Source organism: Physcomitrium patens, chromosome 19 (assembly GCF_059467195.1).
Source record: "Physcomitrium patens ecotype Gransden chromosome 19, ASM5946719v1, whole genome shotgun sequence".
In the NCBI taxonomy this organism is placed as follows: Eukaryota; Viridiplantae; Streptophyta; class Bryopsida; order Funariales; family Funariaceae; genus Physcomitrium; species Physcomitrium patens.
The window spans coordinates 10462963-10479660 of record NC_143428.1 but is presented as its reverse complement, the minus strand read 5'-3'; the positions used below and the strand labels follow the sequence as shown (position 1 = coordinate 10479660).

Genomic DNA, 16698 nt, shown 5'->3' with positions numbered 1-16698 from the left:
AAATCCTCATTCGACATAAAATTCTATTTTCCAAGATCTTGACCCACTTAAACCTCAATAATCCTCAATTCCACCTTTAGATCAAGCTAAAATTTTCAATACATATTAAACACAACTATAACCATTGATTCAAAAAAATTCATCTATAGAATTGTTAAAAAATTCCTAAAACTGCCCAAAACGTCAACCCTCTTTTATTTCACAAAAACCTGAGTCATCTAAAACAATCTTGACTTTGTAAGGCTCTTACAAAATCATTACAGATCCAAATCATAGAAAATCAATGCTTATAGAGATCTTATCACGTTTGCTATCAAATTCAATTCTTCAATCTCCAAAAGAACCCTCAAATCGTTATAGGTATGTAGTTTTGTGCCTTAGGGCCTAATTTCAATCCAATTTGACAACTGGTCCTTTTTGGATATCAATTCTTAGCTTCTTGAGATAAATTTTGCTAAAATCTACTCTCAACTCTCTCCTAAATATACCTATATTATTTAATTTTTTAATTTATTTTTTTTACTTTATTTATGGTCTTATAAAATAAATAGAAGTCTATTTTGTAAAAATTAATATTAGTAATTTTTAGATTTACTACCTTTTTGACTATTATCTATATTTTAAAGATAATTTTCTATAATATTTTGAACTAAGATCTTCTATAATATAATAATTTTTACACTCTTTCACCTATTAGCCATGTTATGTCATGACACCATTTTTGAGATCTTCAAATATATAATAGTTTAAATTTTCTTAGGATTTGTCATAAGTCCATCATTTAAAATTATGTATTTTAAGAAGTGGACTTGAGCACTATGAAATGTAAACTTTTTTTTATTTTAGCATAGAGTCTTACATTTCTTAATTTTTGTAATGTACAATACATATAAAATTTATATTTTTTTATATTTTTATAATAGATTAAAGTATTGTTTAGATAACAAACATTATAATCATCCAAAAGCTCTCAAAAGACATCATTCATTAGATGTTGAAAAGTTGTTGGTGTATTCTTAAATCCAAAAGGTATGACATTATATTCAAAATATCCACACTTAATTTGAAATATAGTCTTTCATTCATCTCCTTTTTTAATGCATACCTAATTATATGCCCTTCATAGATGTATTTTTGTATAGATCTTAGCTTGAATTAACTGATCAAATAGTCTAGATATCAAAAGTAGTGGTTACATATTCTTGATAGTAATCTTATTGAGTCTCCAATAATTGGCATACAATCGCAATGAGCCATCTTTTTCTTTATAAATAAAATTGGAGCTCCTATTAGAAATTTGGAATAGCATATGAAGTTTTTAGCCAGATTCTCTTTAATATATACTCTTTGAGTTCAGCCAATTCATTTTGCGATAAATTGTAAATTGATCCAAATGGCAATTGAGCTCTTTTTTAAAAGTCAATCGAATAGTCATAGGGACAATATTTTCAAATAATATTTATATTTTTTATGTCAAATATATCTTAAAAATCTTGATATTGACTAAGAATGATATTTGAAGATTTTCTACTATTAGAAATAGATGTGGCATAAATGATATAAGGTGATCTTTCTTTTGTAGCAAAAAAAAAAAAGCTCTTGCATCTACAAGTATAGATTTTATTGTATTAGACTTATGTCTTTCTATTTGATTAATTATACTCTTAGTTATATTTAAAAAAAAATCAAGACTATGAAAAATCCAAACTATTTAAGGATTGTACTTTTTTAACCACAATAGATTTGATATGACTAGATTAGAAAGAAATCTAATGATATTAAATACCACAAAGCTACTGTGACCATTAGTTACTACTTCTAGAGGAAATATTTCATAAATAACATTTTTAAAAGACAATGGATGAACATCTATGATTTCTACATGAATAATTTTTATTTTTTTTATTAAAGATACGTTATATCTTTTAACAAACTCTTCATCTAAAAAATAAGGTAAGGCTCCTCAATCTAACAAAGCAAAGGCTTTTTGATGTTTAGATACTAAACTAACATCTATTGTAAAATAAAGAGAGAGTTTAAAAGAGAGAATAAGACCTTTATTAAGTATTATGCAAGTTTTTAGCCACATAGTATTATGTAATAACATGACTATATAGTAAAAAATAGAAATATAGATGTTATTATAGAAGAGCTTAGTAGAATGATGTAGTAGAAAAATAAAGATAAATGATAGAAAGGTAGTAAAAGATATAGTCTTATTACTGCTTTTTAATAGAAGGAACTTCTATTTATTTTATAGAAACATAAATGAGCTAGATTAAAGTAAATGAGATAAGAAATTAATATAGACATGTTTAAGAAAGAATTAAAAATAGGTTAAATCAAAACTTACCTCAAATTACTAAAAAATGATATATAGAGAAGACCAATTATTAACTTAGATTGAAATCAATTCTTGAGACACAAAACCATGCTCATATAGTGACTTTAGAGTTTTTGATAGATTGAAGAGAGGAATTTGAGAGAAAACTTGAAAAGAGATTTTTATGCATTAGTTTTATTTCATTTGAATAAATATTGAGATTTTGAGGAATTTTCAAAATTAGTCATGTTCTTAGTGGGATTAGGATTTGAAAAATAAAAATATGTTTATATATTTGAGGATTTCTTGAGTTTTTTGGTATTTTTATAGGTGAAATTTGAGAAATATATTGATGTGCTAGTTATAAATGTATATACAAATTTTAATATCAATCAAATAATTAGATTGAAGTATATAAGGATTTTTATAGCTTGAGGTTTCAAAAATTGGAGTTTAAGGATTAGTGAGTATTTTTAAGATCTTTAGAAATTTTTTAATTGGATTGAAGTTAAATTTTTTTATATAGATATTGCATTTAGTTTTTAATATTTGGGTGAAATTTTAAAGCAATCCAATAGTTTAAGAAGGAGATATTAGTACTAGAAGTTCAGCATTCAGTTTGGAGTAAGAAGCTACTTAATACCTCATTAGATTATCTTATATTTCTATCAATTAATAAGTGAAATTGATTTTATCTTTCTAATGCTTATTTCTAATTAAGATATTAAGAAGTATGAAAAATTTGAGTTCATATCAATAGTTTGATCATTAGTTGTTGATATTTCAATCTACTATAGAATTATTAAGAATTTATTTAAGATTTAGAATTTGATTAGCGATTGCTTAGGATTTGATTTAGGACTTTTTTAGGATTTAATATTTCATTAAGATTTCAATCAAGATTTGATCTAGGATTTGATTAAGATTTAATTAAAATTTCAATTAGGATTTAACCTAAAATTTTGTTAAGATTCTATTAGAAATTTAATTAGAGTTTGACATAGGATTTGATTAAGATTCAATTAGGATTTTAATTAGGATTTGACCTAAGATTTGATTAAGATTAAATTATAATTTTAATCAAGATTTGACTTAAAATTTGATTAAGATTCAATAAAAAATTTAATTAGTATTTGATTTAAAATTTGATTAAGATTCATTAAGAATTTAATTAATTTTAAATTAAGATTTGATTAGAATTTATATGATATTTTAATTTTTAGTATTTTAAAAAGTTTTTTAATTTTTTTAATTTTAATTTTAATTTTTAATATTTCTTTAAAGGTTTGTTTTTATATTTCTTTAAGATTTCTTATTATTTCTCTTTGATATTAATTTATGAATTCTTTATATTTTTTTTAAAACTTATTTTAAATTTATTTAGAATTGATCAAAGTTTGATTATAAATATTAAGATTTATTTAAAGTTTATTTAAGATTCTATTAGACTAGATAGGGTTGTTGTTGCATTTCTATTTATCTTTTATATTTAAGTGCTAGTGCATTCTCAAGCAAGAACACATGTAATATGAAAAAAATCCATATTATAGCTAGAAAAACTTATTTTTTGACATAGTGTCTATTTTGACAGTCATACTTCTCATTTTATAATTGCATTGCTACTTTGGACAATGTTGAGTACTTTGCTTTGATTCTCCATAATATAAATATAATTCTTCTTCTTGATGACAAGTCTTTTCTTGCTCACTAAGAGGTTTAAAATGTACCATATCAATTTGCATATGCTCTACTTTCAAAGATATGTATTGAAAAGACGTTGGTATTACCATTGAATTGTAATAACATTGATGCCTATTTATGTAATTTTTAGATAAAATTCATAAAATTGATTGTTCAAAAAGTTGTCACACTTTACAACAAAATTAATTACTTGACTCAATGTTTGAGGATAAAATAAATCAAGCATTAATTTCTTATCTCATATTATAATTTATAAAAAAATTGGCTAGTAAGTGCAACATCATTCCATTTAATATCAATTTCAAGTTGTCTAAATTATAAAGCATACTATGTTACAAATTGATTTCTTTATTTCAAAATATAGATCTTGTTTTTTGCAATACAAATTACATTAAGTTTTCTATACATAGATCAAAACTCCACAAAAAAAGCTTCTAGATTGCTAAATATTAGATCACATTATTCAAGAAAAGATAAAAACAATCATTATGCATAACTAAAAAGTAGTGTTCTAATAAACTTGATTTGTGATCCTAGAGTTGAATAGCTTTGGAATTGAAGTTCAATTGCAAATTGTACTTTATTGATGAATCCTTGAAACTTTGATCTTGTACTATCTAACTTCTTAAGTAAGACAATTCTTGGTTCTTTAGGGCTTGAATGGTGTTTCACCATAGGACAAGAGATATGATTTGACGTAGATGTTGAAGCTCCAATCATCTCTATATCTCCACTTTTTATCATTCTTGTTCTTCCTTATGGTGATAGATTGAGTTTATGCATTGCAAGTATTAACTCCTTCAATTGTTGTTGCCTTTATGCTATTGCATTCTTTATTTTGAAAAGCTTTGTCATAATAATACTTAAAAGAAATGTATATATATATATATATATATATATATATATATCACTCAAGATAAATAAAAGAAAGAACTTATAAATGAAGAAAATACTAAAAACAAAATCAATTTAAAAGAGAGTAATCCGCAACTTCTAATATGCTTATGTCTTATTAAGAAAAAGAGATTATTCACTCATAATCAAGAAAAGTCAAAACTCTCATATTATAAGTATATTCTTATCAATTTATCAAGGACAAGAATTCAATGAAAAAAAATAAATAAATGAGATTTTTTCAAAGAAATATCACAAAATAGAAATAAAGAAGTATGTATATTAAAAATAAAATTGAAATAGTTATTACCAAAAGACAAGAAAAATAAAGACTTTTTGAAACTAGAATAGAAGCAAAAAGGCTTCATCCTTGCCTCTATATATACTATCTATCTAAGAATTATATGTTGATATTTTATAAGACCTTAAAAATGTATTAACTTTATATGATATGTATTTTAACTTGCAAGGTAAATTTTCTATATGGATGCCATATAGTTAGCTTATTTTATAAACTACTAATACATATGGCACATAATTAACTTGTTGACTAAGTTTCTAATCTATTAATCAACTAAAAATACATATAAAGTCAAAGCAACATCTATAAATCTTCTAAGAAGCTTCTCTAAAAGATATTATAAAATTAATCTATTTTTACCTACCTCTACGTATTTATATTACTTAAGTAATAATTATAGAAAATATATGTTTGTGACATTAGGTCATTTGACGTCACTATTGCTACATATAATGTATAGATGATTACAATTACATTTGCAATAATATTGAGCTATCTATGATTACAATTACATTTGCAATAATATTGAGCTATCTATGATTACACACTTAATAGGGCTCTATACCAAATTTTTTATAGTATTTACTTAATAGGGCTCTATACAAAGCTCTTCTTAGTTTATTTCATTGAATTATAGCTCTTATGATGTATTTTATAATAAAGATTATTATTTTTTATACTCTTATTCATATGTTTTAGGCTTTATAATAAATAAAATTATCTATTTTAATCTTATTAGTATAAAATTGAAAAAAATAAATAAAACAAAAAAAATATAATAATGGTGGAAAATAACTCAAACATTAGAATACTTGTAATAAAGTCTTCTAGAGAGTTATGTTACATTTTAATGGAAAATATATTGAGCAAGACTGTCCATTTTTACTTATTAATATAAAATAGATAGATATTTTATGTTTTATTTTTATTATTTTTAGTTACTTAGATATTTAAATATAATATCTAATACATGAATATGTCAAATATTTTATGTAATATTTATTTTATATTTTTATCAAAAAAAATATTATTTTGAGAAATTTTGAAACAATTTGTTAGTTTTTTTAAGTTGAAAATATTTTTGAATTGAAAATTCATGGTAATTGCTAAAATTAATTTTATTATAAATTTTAATATACAAAGAGATTTGGACAAGATAAATCAATATATAATATTGGACATACAATGCTTGTAGTGTACTTCTTACAAATAAGATTTTTATATTATTATATAGAATCTTTATATGATACATTACATTTTAAAGTTTAGTATAAGATTAGCACTATTAAAAAAAAATAATAATCTATCTTTTATACCATTCATCATGATCAGTTCTTTTCAAAAACTATTTAATATGAATTGAATAAATAATCCAATTGCCTTTTTTCTTTTTGATTTTATAACAGCTTGTAATAAAATTATATATATATATATATATATATATATATTTAAAATTTAATTGTAAAAAAATTATAAAATAAAAAAAATATTTGAAATTTATTATATTCATTCAACCACACTAAGCCATTTATATGAAAAAAATTCTAATCTATATATAATACATATAAAAAAAAATGCTAAATCAACCTTTTTAAGCTGTTAATTTGACCCACCTATCATCAGAATGATAAAAAATATATCATTATTTGATTACAATAGATAAATGATATACTTTTCAACCTATCATAACTAGCATTATACTTCCCATCTTGACCCTCATTCTTGTTCCAAGTCTTTGACCTCTATTCTTATTCTTAACATTTGTCTTTCATTCCAACCCCCTATCTCTTATGCCTATTCCTAGTCCTTATCTTCCATCCCTACTCTCCCATATCTTGTGCCAGTTCCTAGCCTTTTTGTAATTCTCCAAGATTTGCTTTTATATATCCAAGATTATGAGGCTAAATAAATTCAATACCAAATCAATCATTGACATTGATAGTAGTGACAATTTTTCATTGGTTTTGTAGATAAGGGGATTGGAATATGGTAAGTAGATTGGAAACAAGAACAAGGGAGAAAGAGATTGAAATGGAGAACACGGAGTATAATGTTGGTTATAATAGGTAGATTGAATTAACGGGTACTAGGATCAATTTGGCATTCTCTTAAATATATTATAATCTATTTATAATGATTATATATTTATATTTATATATTTTTTCTTCTTATTATTTTACATAAATTAATAAAAATTATTAACTAGATATAAAAGGTATATTTATAACATAAAGTTGCAACAAAACATACTATATTATTTAGAATTAAAATATTTTAGAATCTTGTATAATACATCTTTAAAGTACTTTTTTAGTAAAAACATGTTTTTATTAATAAGTAATCTATGATATAAGTAATATATTATTGATCATTTTTAATAAATAGTTAATTTTGAATAAATTTTAAATTTCAGTATTATATATGCTTATTAATTATAATTTCACCAAATATAAGGACTAAAAGGACTTATGATACATGCCAACGGATTTTATATAAAGACTTTGGATGCTTGTTTAATTGCTTATTTGAGTTTTTAGATCTTTTCTTTCAAGTTGTCCAAGTGGAAAGGTTTAAAGTTATTTGTAATTTGAAAATCTGTAAAATATATTTAAAAGTGGATTTATGAGGTATGAAGTAACTCATATTATTTATTAAGTCAATTTAATGAAAAATTCTCAATTTTCTAATTTAAATATAAAATCATGTATATTCATAAATCAAGTATTATTCAATGTAATTAAATATTTCATTTTAATCCAATTGTTTCTTTATCTGATAGTGTGTTTAATTCCTAAATTACTATTTCTGTAAACTATGCTCATAAAGCAAAATAAAATCTTTCAGGATGCACTTTTTAACTTTTAAAAACTAAAAGAAGAAGAATTTAGAAATATGGCCGTATAATAAATTGAATGTAAGAATAAATCTACCAAGATTGAAAATAACTTTGATGTTTCTCGAACCTCTATCTGTTTTTGAGACTCTAAATTTATGGTCTAAATTTTTATCTAAGACTTTTCATATATATATATATATATATATATATATTTCACATGCTTCATCAACATGGAAACAATGTATTTTGGCAAAATAGACAATGTGTAAACTCCACAAATCATCTCCCCTGTTTATTTTCATGAACATTATAACATATTAAAAAATTACTCCACGTAATACGACACTGATGGCTCTCAAGAAGCTCACATATCTTTCACAAATGCAACTAGATTTTCTTCAGTTGTACGGAATCCCACCCCCACTCAATTCCCTTCCATCTTTTTAGTTCCGCTCATTAAAACCATCAACTGTTCACACCCACTTCGACAAAAAACTGAGTCTTATTATTATATGAACAGCAACGTTGATTAATCATTATGCCAACGTGGCGAAATAATGTAACATGTGCTGGAATACATAAGCTCAGTTTCTTTCACGCCGGACTCTCGTCGGATTCGCTCCATCAAGACACCCCTCATGACTGGAATTACAGGATTGGCTCAACGTCAACATAATAGACCCTTTGATGACAGTGACACGCTTCCGGATGCTCTTGACAGGCTACTGTGTGCTAATTCTTGTCACTGTGAGTACTTCTGGGACTCCCTTAGCAGATACACCACAATCTGACCAATTGGCCACTGCCAAGGAACCGAGCAGGCTCACTACCAACTCACCACCTCTCCCTACCGCCAACAGCGTGGGAAACACACCTCCCACACCGAGGCTCCCTCCTCGACCCTCGTCCTTGGCAGCAAAACCCCGCCCTCCTCTCTTACGTTGCTGGTAATCACAATTGTTCGAGCAGCGCCAGGCCTCGCCACCGAATGTGTCTTGGCGAACAGCTAGGGAAGCAAATTACTCTGACCAAAGCTACCAATTCCAAACTACAGCTGGGCGTCTCCACACCTCCTCAAGACATCGCTAGTCGATAAATTGTCATGCTGGCTCCCCGAGCGGCACACGCTTCTGCTCAAACCCATCCACATTACGATCGGTAAGCAGGGTTTATTGGAAGTCCAACCAATAGTAGAAATCATCGTTGAACAAAAATTCTCAAACCACACCATGCACTGGAAAGGGAATCTCAGATTTATCGCACCCCGCATTGCAACAAACAACATATCGCTCGACCCAAGCTGGGAGAGCCTAAACAACAAGATTTATCCGAAGCCTTTGCTCCGCGATGTCTAAATCCAACCTAAACATTCTACCCTGGAACGTCAGGGGCCTCTCCAACCCCAAGGCGGGACAAGTAAAACGGAGACGACTTCGATCGCACCTTAAAACTATCTAACCGCGCACGGACGTGGTGTTTATACAGAAACACAAAATGCCCCCAGATTTATGCAACAAAATGAGTTCCTTCGGTTTTCACAGAGGACACACATTCTGGAATGGGGCAGTTCTAAATCCAGTTACCAATCGATCTAGATGCGGTACAGCCATACTGATATCCGTTGCCCTCAAACATAGTGTAGTAGATGCCGGAATCTTGATTGATGGCCGTGCACAGTGGATCATATGCACGTAAAACTCACAAACTATTGGGCTATTAAATGTTTACACCCCCAATCGGAGCAGAGATCGCGCCGCTTTCTGGGACTCCCTTAGCAGCGGACTACCCCCCGCTGCCTCATGGATCCTTGGAGGCGACCTGAACATGGTCGAAAATGAGAGTGTCCGCAGCGGGAACCCTCTGAAAAAACAATGCGCGGAAGAGCAATCAGCATGGGATAACCTAGTCCTAAAACTAGGTCTCGAGAATACTTGGTTATCAGATGACTTCGACCACAAAAATTCTTTAACCTTCTCATGGTCGAACAAACAACAAGCAAACAGTCACCGGCTTGCTCAGCTCGATCGATACTATGTGGGAGAATGGGCGAAAACACAAGGTGGCAGAGTGCGTATACTTGAGGGATACAACACGCTCCCTGATCACCTTCCTGTCCAACTCGAGCTACGCCTCCACGCTAGACACTATGAAACAGATCGTCAATTTTGATTCAACACTACATTCCTCGAAGACCCAAACCTAATCACTCAAATCAAAAATCAGTGGAATCTTACACCGAAGCCAACCTCGGGCGGCAATAGATGGTCGGCCTGGCTGGCAAAGACTCTAGAAAGAGTCAAAAGTTTTGGTTAAGCCAAAGGCATTCGCCGCGAAAAGGAAAAATGGGACCGCAATCGTCAGCTTCGAAGTGCACTGATCTCCGCAGAACGCCTCCTCCATTCATACACAGCAGATCCCCAAGCACAAAGCACACACTCCTCGGCCTCCCAGGAACTTCTTGAAAAAGAACAACAAGCAGTCGAATGGCAGGCGATCAGATCCTCCTCCCGCTGGGCATCCCTCGACGGCAGAATGAAGAAATGTTTCTTCCTCGGTGTACAGGAAGTGAAATCTGCCCCACCTCTGCAAATGATATGCGACTCAGAAGACCGCAAATACATCACAAACGTAAGCATGGCGGACTATGCAAAGGATTACTTCTGCAACCTCTTCACTTCACAGGGGAGCGCGGAGGGATGTGATTCAGCGCGCAATTCTGACTGGTCCAAAATCCCATCAAAGGTCTCCCCAATCATGAATTCCAACCTTACAAAACCTTTTAGCAAAGATGAAGTTTATGAGGCGCTGAAGGAACTCCCCACAAGCAGAGCACCCGGAGTGGACGGCTTTCCTGCAGAGTTTTTTTCAACATTTCTGGGAGCTCCTTGGGACAGACCTTATGAAGTCCTACGCGAAACACTCTCAATGGTACATTACATCGCTTACTAAACACAGGTCTGATTTGCCTTGTCCCCAAGGCAGTTTGCGGATAACACAAATCTCTACCTAGAAGTTACGCGTGAAAACCTTCACAAAAGTAAGGAGATTCTCTCAATTTTTGCTTGGGCTACGAGATCTCAGATCAATTGGGATAAATCCCATGCCATATGGATCTCAAACGAGGTGCGATCTTTCAGTTGGGGTGAAGAAGTTAGGCTTCGATGGCTGGCACTAGGGGAGATGACAAGATACCTAGGTTTTTCAGTAGGCTTCCGAAACTCTCCAAAAACCTGTTTTGAATTGACATTAAAAAACCTGAAATTAGGAGCTTGATTACTGGGCCACTACCAAGCTTTCATTGGCCACCAGAATTTCAATCGCCAATCAAGTGCTACTGACATCAATGTGGTACGTTGCATTGTGTTGGAGCCCTTCCCCTCGCACGGTGAACAAGGTCTGTTCACTCATTCGGAATTATATATGGAGTGGCGAGGATGGGGAACGGAAATGCCGTGCCAAGGTTGCTTGGGATTCTTTGACAATCCCTCACAAATTGGGAGGGTAAATTTGCTTGATCCAGAGGTTCAGATCCATACGCTAATGACAAAACTCCTCGTACAGGGACTGCTTCCAGACTTTGCTCCCTGGAGAACACTCCACCAACATCGCGTACGCTCTGCGTCCGAAACGAGTAGGTCAGTGGCCCCCTCATATCCAGTTCATGTTGTTTACCGATCGTGTACAGCGCAGGGTCGGACGTATGGCGAGCTCCCTGGGAAGCGTGGAAGAAGACCCGATCAGGGCTTATTTTCAACAACCAATAATCTCAGGCGCCTCGGCGAGGCAGTGCCTCTTCTGGAACGGAGAACTTCTTACATCACTGGCTCGTATTCGACATGAACTTCTTACATCACTGGCTCGTATTCGACATGTGCATAGAATGAATGCAAAATATCATATTTCAACCAATAATATGAAGGTTATTAAAAAGGAGCGCCAATTCTTTAATTTTTAATGATTCAATGTATCCCTCTGTCTATATGCTGCAGAAGGTAGACATCAAAAAACCGAAAATGTTTGGGTGGATGGTTGTTGAAGTAACAACTCTGAATTGTGTAGGATCATGGGTGTACAATTGGAGTGACTATCTCTGTTTTCAAATGTTACGGACTTCTTTGTGAGTACACTATTATATATTATCAATTTTAGTTTATGTTGAAGCATGGCTTCGGTTCTCTCCAGGAGGCCTTGAAAGACGAGAAGGCACAGAACCTTACAGGACAAATAAAAAGAACAAGCAAAAAGAAACGTAATCCAGTGATTCACTCGGGAGCTTCCGTTGCCGGGACTCGAACCCGGGTCGCTCGGGTGAGAGCCGAGTATCCTAACCATCTAGACTACAACGGATGCGGACAACTCCGCAATCTGCCGCCGATGCACAGTACGAACGCGGCTCACTATTAGTTCGATCTGGAAAACGTGACTCAAGTACATAATCAAGCCCTCCCTAGCGACATTTCCAGTGCAAATTTACTACCACTGGTCTGCAAATACAAAACCATTTGCATGTTCACAGAATCTCGCCCGGCACACCCCGCACACACTGCAGTAGCGTGTTCAAACAGACAAGAGTGGTTTCTTCAATGCTGGCTTGCACTCCAGATCAGAAACTCTAGTCCAAAACAGTTTGGTAACATCATGGCACACGAAACATCAGACTTTCCTTGTAATTCTATCATCGCAGACATTTACCGCGTCCGTCATTCCAAACCTATATGGACCAGATGACCTATTAAACCCGATACTTCAGAAAAGGCAGAGAGGGCAGTCCGTAACCCTCTGGCCCAGAAATTTATGTCTCAGTGTTTATATTGGTGTAATAGTAATCTCAGCACATGAGACTCAATGTGGTGCATGACATTGAACCCATCACCGACAACATTCACCTCGAAAACATTCAGACGCTTCACTATCACGCTGTTCACGGAAGCTTCTTCCTGCGCAGGTAGATTCTTCAGGGTAAGGTCGAATAGCTGCCCGTGACATCGTTCTCAGCAACATTCAGCGCTCTATGTGCTATAGATCAGCAGCACACGAGTGACTCTAGACAGATTGCCTCGTAACCACTCTCCGCAACACAAACATCCGCTCAAACCCTTACATGTTCTGTGTAGTTTTAATGGAAGTTCCAGCCAGACGGCAGATTACCAAATCTGATCACTGAGGCCCTTCGATACACTACAACCAGAAAGAGAGAAGAAATAAAAAAGTAAATAAAGGAAAAAAAAAAATATGCACAAGCAACTAGTAGACAGCATATATGGCCTCCAAAACCACAGCGAAAGCCCCAACTAAGCATTCCGGAACACGACACAAAACCACGACTAACCGTGGCATAAGCACCACACTACAACTAGATCAAAGCAAAGCTAACCACGACGAAATGGGCAGACATCAGCTCAGCTACGCACCGAGAACAGTGCAGGGACTGAGTGCGAACTGGTGGGATTGAGATAGGTGACGGTGATGGCAAATTTATACAAATGGTTTCGGCGCAACTCTCAGTGCGGCAAACACAAACCCTAATCGACATGTTCGTGGAACTTGTTTCATTCAGTTTTAAGAACCTTAATATGATAAATTCAGGTTTCTTTATAAGAATAAAAGATGTGGAGAATTATGTGTTGTTGAGACAGGAATGAACGCATCATGTTTACAAGACAGTATGTGAAACCGTACAAAATATTAAAGATTCTTCAATCTTTGGTACAATATCAATAAATAAATGTACATGTGTGTGTATATGTATATATATATATATATATATATAAACCAAAAGACACAAACTTATTAACATGTTCCACGAACATGTCTTTTTACAATTTTATTCTTTATAAGTTTATACAGTTGAAGAGAACAATTTATATGTTTTTTTAATTGTGAATTAAAGATGTTTTTTTTGAAATGTTAAATGTATTAATTCAGCTTTAAAATAATCAAACGATTATTTCAGTTGTGTATCTAATGAATTTATTTAACTTCAATAATAAACACAGATTTATCTTATTGGGTATTTTTTTGAATCTTCTAAACAATTGTTATAGATTGTGGTAGTAACGGTATTAATTTAGACAACCATTTATGTATTGTAGATGAATCTATTACTTCTTTTTTTTTTTATCTATTTTATATATATTAATTTATGTAAGGATTATATATACATCTATTTATATGAAAAATCAACTAGCCTACATTTGGCTGGAGTAGTAGGGAGCACTCATTGCTAAGGTTTTATGTTTTATTTTTTATTTTTATTTTTTTAATCTCAGTAAGGGGCATTAATTGGGGCACTAATTGGCTGTCAATATTTTTTTTTTTTTTATTTATTATTTTTGTAAATTGCAACAAAGGGCACTCATTGGTTGTCAAGGTATATTGTGTTATTTTAATCATAGTAAGGAGCTCTTATTGGTGTCACGGACACAGAATACAGACTTGAAATCTAACAAGAAGTTCAAGAAGAAGTGGCAGAACTAGATTAAACAGATGAGTACAAGAACAACACCTGAAAGGTGAGCTAGAACTCCAAGAGATGTGTTGTCGAGACTGAAGAACCCTTCAGCCTCGACTCCTATATATACTATTGAATAGGAAGCTTCTCGAGCTACTTCCGCTAACTAGGACGCTTCTCCAACAACTTCTACTAATTAGGAAACTTCTCGAGCAACTTCCTAGAATCTATCAGAATATTCTAGAACCTTCTAAGAGAATCTTTAGAGAATATTCTAAGAATCTTCTAGAACCTTCTAAAGATTCCTTTAGAAAATATTCTAGAAGAATATTCGAAGAATCTTCCAATGTATGTCCATGACATCACCTCCTCTTCTAACTTCGAGGTCTCCGAGAAGCAATGTTGTTATCAGTCAATACCAACGCAAGAAAATGAAAATCTGTCGCATCACATCCGCTATGAATTCCAATTGTTGTTCGCGAGGCAAATGATTCATCGGCCCTTGGAGCCAACGGTAGTGACCAACACCTTCAACCTCTGACCAAGCGTGGACTTCTGTGTCTTCATTGTGAAACTGTCCTCCAAACACACCTTCTGGCTGACCGTCGTAGGCAGGCTCGACCTCAAATACAATTACTAGCGATCTGTTGCTCGGTATCCTCCGACGTCGTCGTGGTACAGGCGGTTCTTCATCTCGCGGTCGTCTTCGTGAGCTAGTCGCTTGAGATGACATAACAAGTGTAGTATCTTGACTATCCATGTCCAAAGGCTAAAATGATGAGAGCAAACTATAGTTGCTAACAAAGTTCTACACTATCGAACTATGGGTTTTGGAAGTGCCCTCCCCCCTTTTTATGCTACTTGATGAGCAAGCTTCAGCAAGAAGCTATCGTTGAATCGGCTTAGGTTTATGAGGATATCGTTGATGAAATTCTTGTACCTTTTTTGGTGCATTGGCAAGATTTTCAGCACGCTCCCACGTTCGCTCATTGATGTCGTATCCACTCCAATGCACTAAATACTCCAATTTTCTCCTATTACGCCGTGAATTTAGTACCTTTTCCACCTCGTATTCCTCATGGTTTTCAATTTCGATACTTGGTGGCGGACTTTGTACTCTTTGGGGAAAAGCTGACTCTCGATAAGGTTCCAACAAAGACACATGAAAGACTGGATGTACCTTCATAGTAGCTGGTAACTCCAGACGATATGCCACCGGATTGATCTGCTTCCCGATAACAAATGGCCCTAATCTCCGATAGTCCAATTTATCACATGGCCGCTTGGTCTTGATATTCCGTCGAAGAAGCCATACTTTACTTCCAACTTTAAAAGTAGGCGCCTCATTTCGATATTTATCTGCAGAGGCCTTGTAACTCTCTTGGGCAGATTGTAATTGAAGCTTCAACGTCGCTTGAAGCTCCGATAGTTGCTTCACAAATCCTTCAGCTGCTGGGTTGTTATTTACTGAAGAACTCAATAAATCGAGCTTGGGGTGGTATCCGTAGTTGGAGAAGAATGGTGTTTGTTGAGTTGACGCATGAAGAGTGTTGTTGTATGCGAACTCAGCAAGCGGTAGATATGCAGTCCAATCATCTTGTTGATAGTTGATGCTGCATCGTAAATATTGCTCCAAAACTTGATTCACCCGCTCCGTTTGACCGTCAGTTTGAGGATGAAAAGCCGAAGAGAGCTTAATATCCACCTTCAATATCTCAAAGAGGGACCTCCAAAACTTGGATACAAACTGAGTACCTCGATCCGACACGATATCATCTGGTAGGCCATGATAACGATATATGTTATCAAGAAAGAGTCTTGCGGTGTCTTCACTTGACGATGTTTTCTTGCAAGGCACGAAATGCGCCATCTTCGTAAATCGATCCACCACAACAAAGATGCTGTCAAATGAATTCGATGGCGGTAGGTCCGTAATGAAGTCCATAGAAACTGAAGACCATGGTCGGTGCGGAATAGGCAATGGCTGGAGAAGTCCATACGGATGATATCGAGGGATCTTGGATCTTGAACAAACATCACAAGAAAGGACAAATTCCTTCACATCCTTCCACATTTGGGGCCACCAAAAATCTCGTGAAATGAGCTCCAAAGTCTTGTTGAATCCAAAATGTCCCGCAGCTGGAAAGTCGTGGCGAGATTGAAGTACTCGGAGTCGAGTTGGTCCTTTCGGG

General features: G+C 33.2%; 1 protein-coding gene, 1 long non-coding RNA gene and 2 other non-coding genes across 7 annotated transcripts; 1 reads left to right on the top strand and 3 right to left on the bottom strand.

The window, feature by feature from the left end:
* Positions 1-8538: 8538 nt before the first annotated feature.
* On the bottom strand, positions 8539-11189 carry LOC112295830 (uncharacterized). Of its 3 annotated transcripts, none has more exons than XR_016498646.1 (2): positions 10290-11189; positions 8539-9915 (listed from the first exon to the last, which is right to left on the bottom strand). It is a non-coding gene; the product is annotated as an uncharacterized LOC112295830 (long non-coding RNA). The 3 variants fall into 3 exon arrangements; XR_002973741.3 differs by having other exon boundaries at positions 8539-9185; XR_016498647.1 differs by having other exon boundaries at positions 10302-11189.
* Positions 11190-11265: 76 nt separating this feature from the next.
* Positions 11266-12236, top strand: LOC141044476 (uncharacterized). Of its 2 annotated transcripts, none has more exons than XM_073528827.2 (2): positions 11266-11403; positions 11617-12236. In XM_073528827.2, the coding sequence occupies exons 1-2, from the start codon at positions 11399-11401 to the stop codon at positions 12008-12010; spliced, it is 399 nt and encodes a 132-aa protein (XP_073384928.1). In that variant the 5' UTR covers positions 11266-11398; the 3' UTR covers positions 12011-12236. The 2 variants fall into 2 exon arrangements, with proteins under 2 accessions (XP_073384928.1, XP_073384927.1); XM_073528826.2 differs by having other exon boundaries at positions 11390-11515.
* A 93-nt stretch (positions 12237-12329) lies between these two features.
* On the bottom strand, positions 12330-12402 carry TRNAE-CUC (transfer RNA glutamic acid (anticodon CUC)). The gene has a single exon. It is a non-coding gene; the product is annotated as a tRNA-Glu (tRNA).
* Positions 12403-12604: 202 nt separating this feature from the next.
* Positions 12605-12704, bottom strand: LOC112272890 (small nucleolar RNA Z157/R69/R10). The gene has a single exon (XR_002966837.1). It is a non-coding gene; the product is annotated as a small nucleolar RNA Z157/R69/R10 (small nucleolar RNA).
* Positions 12705-16698: the final 3994 nt, after the last annotated feature.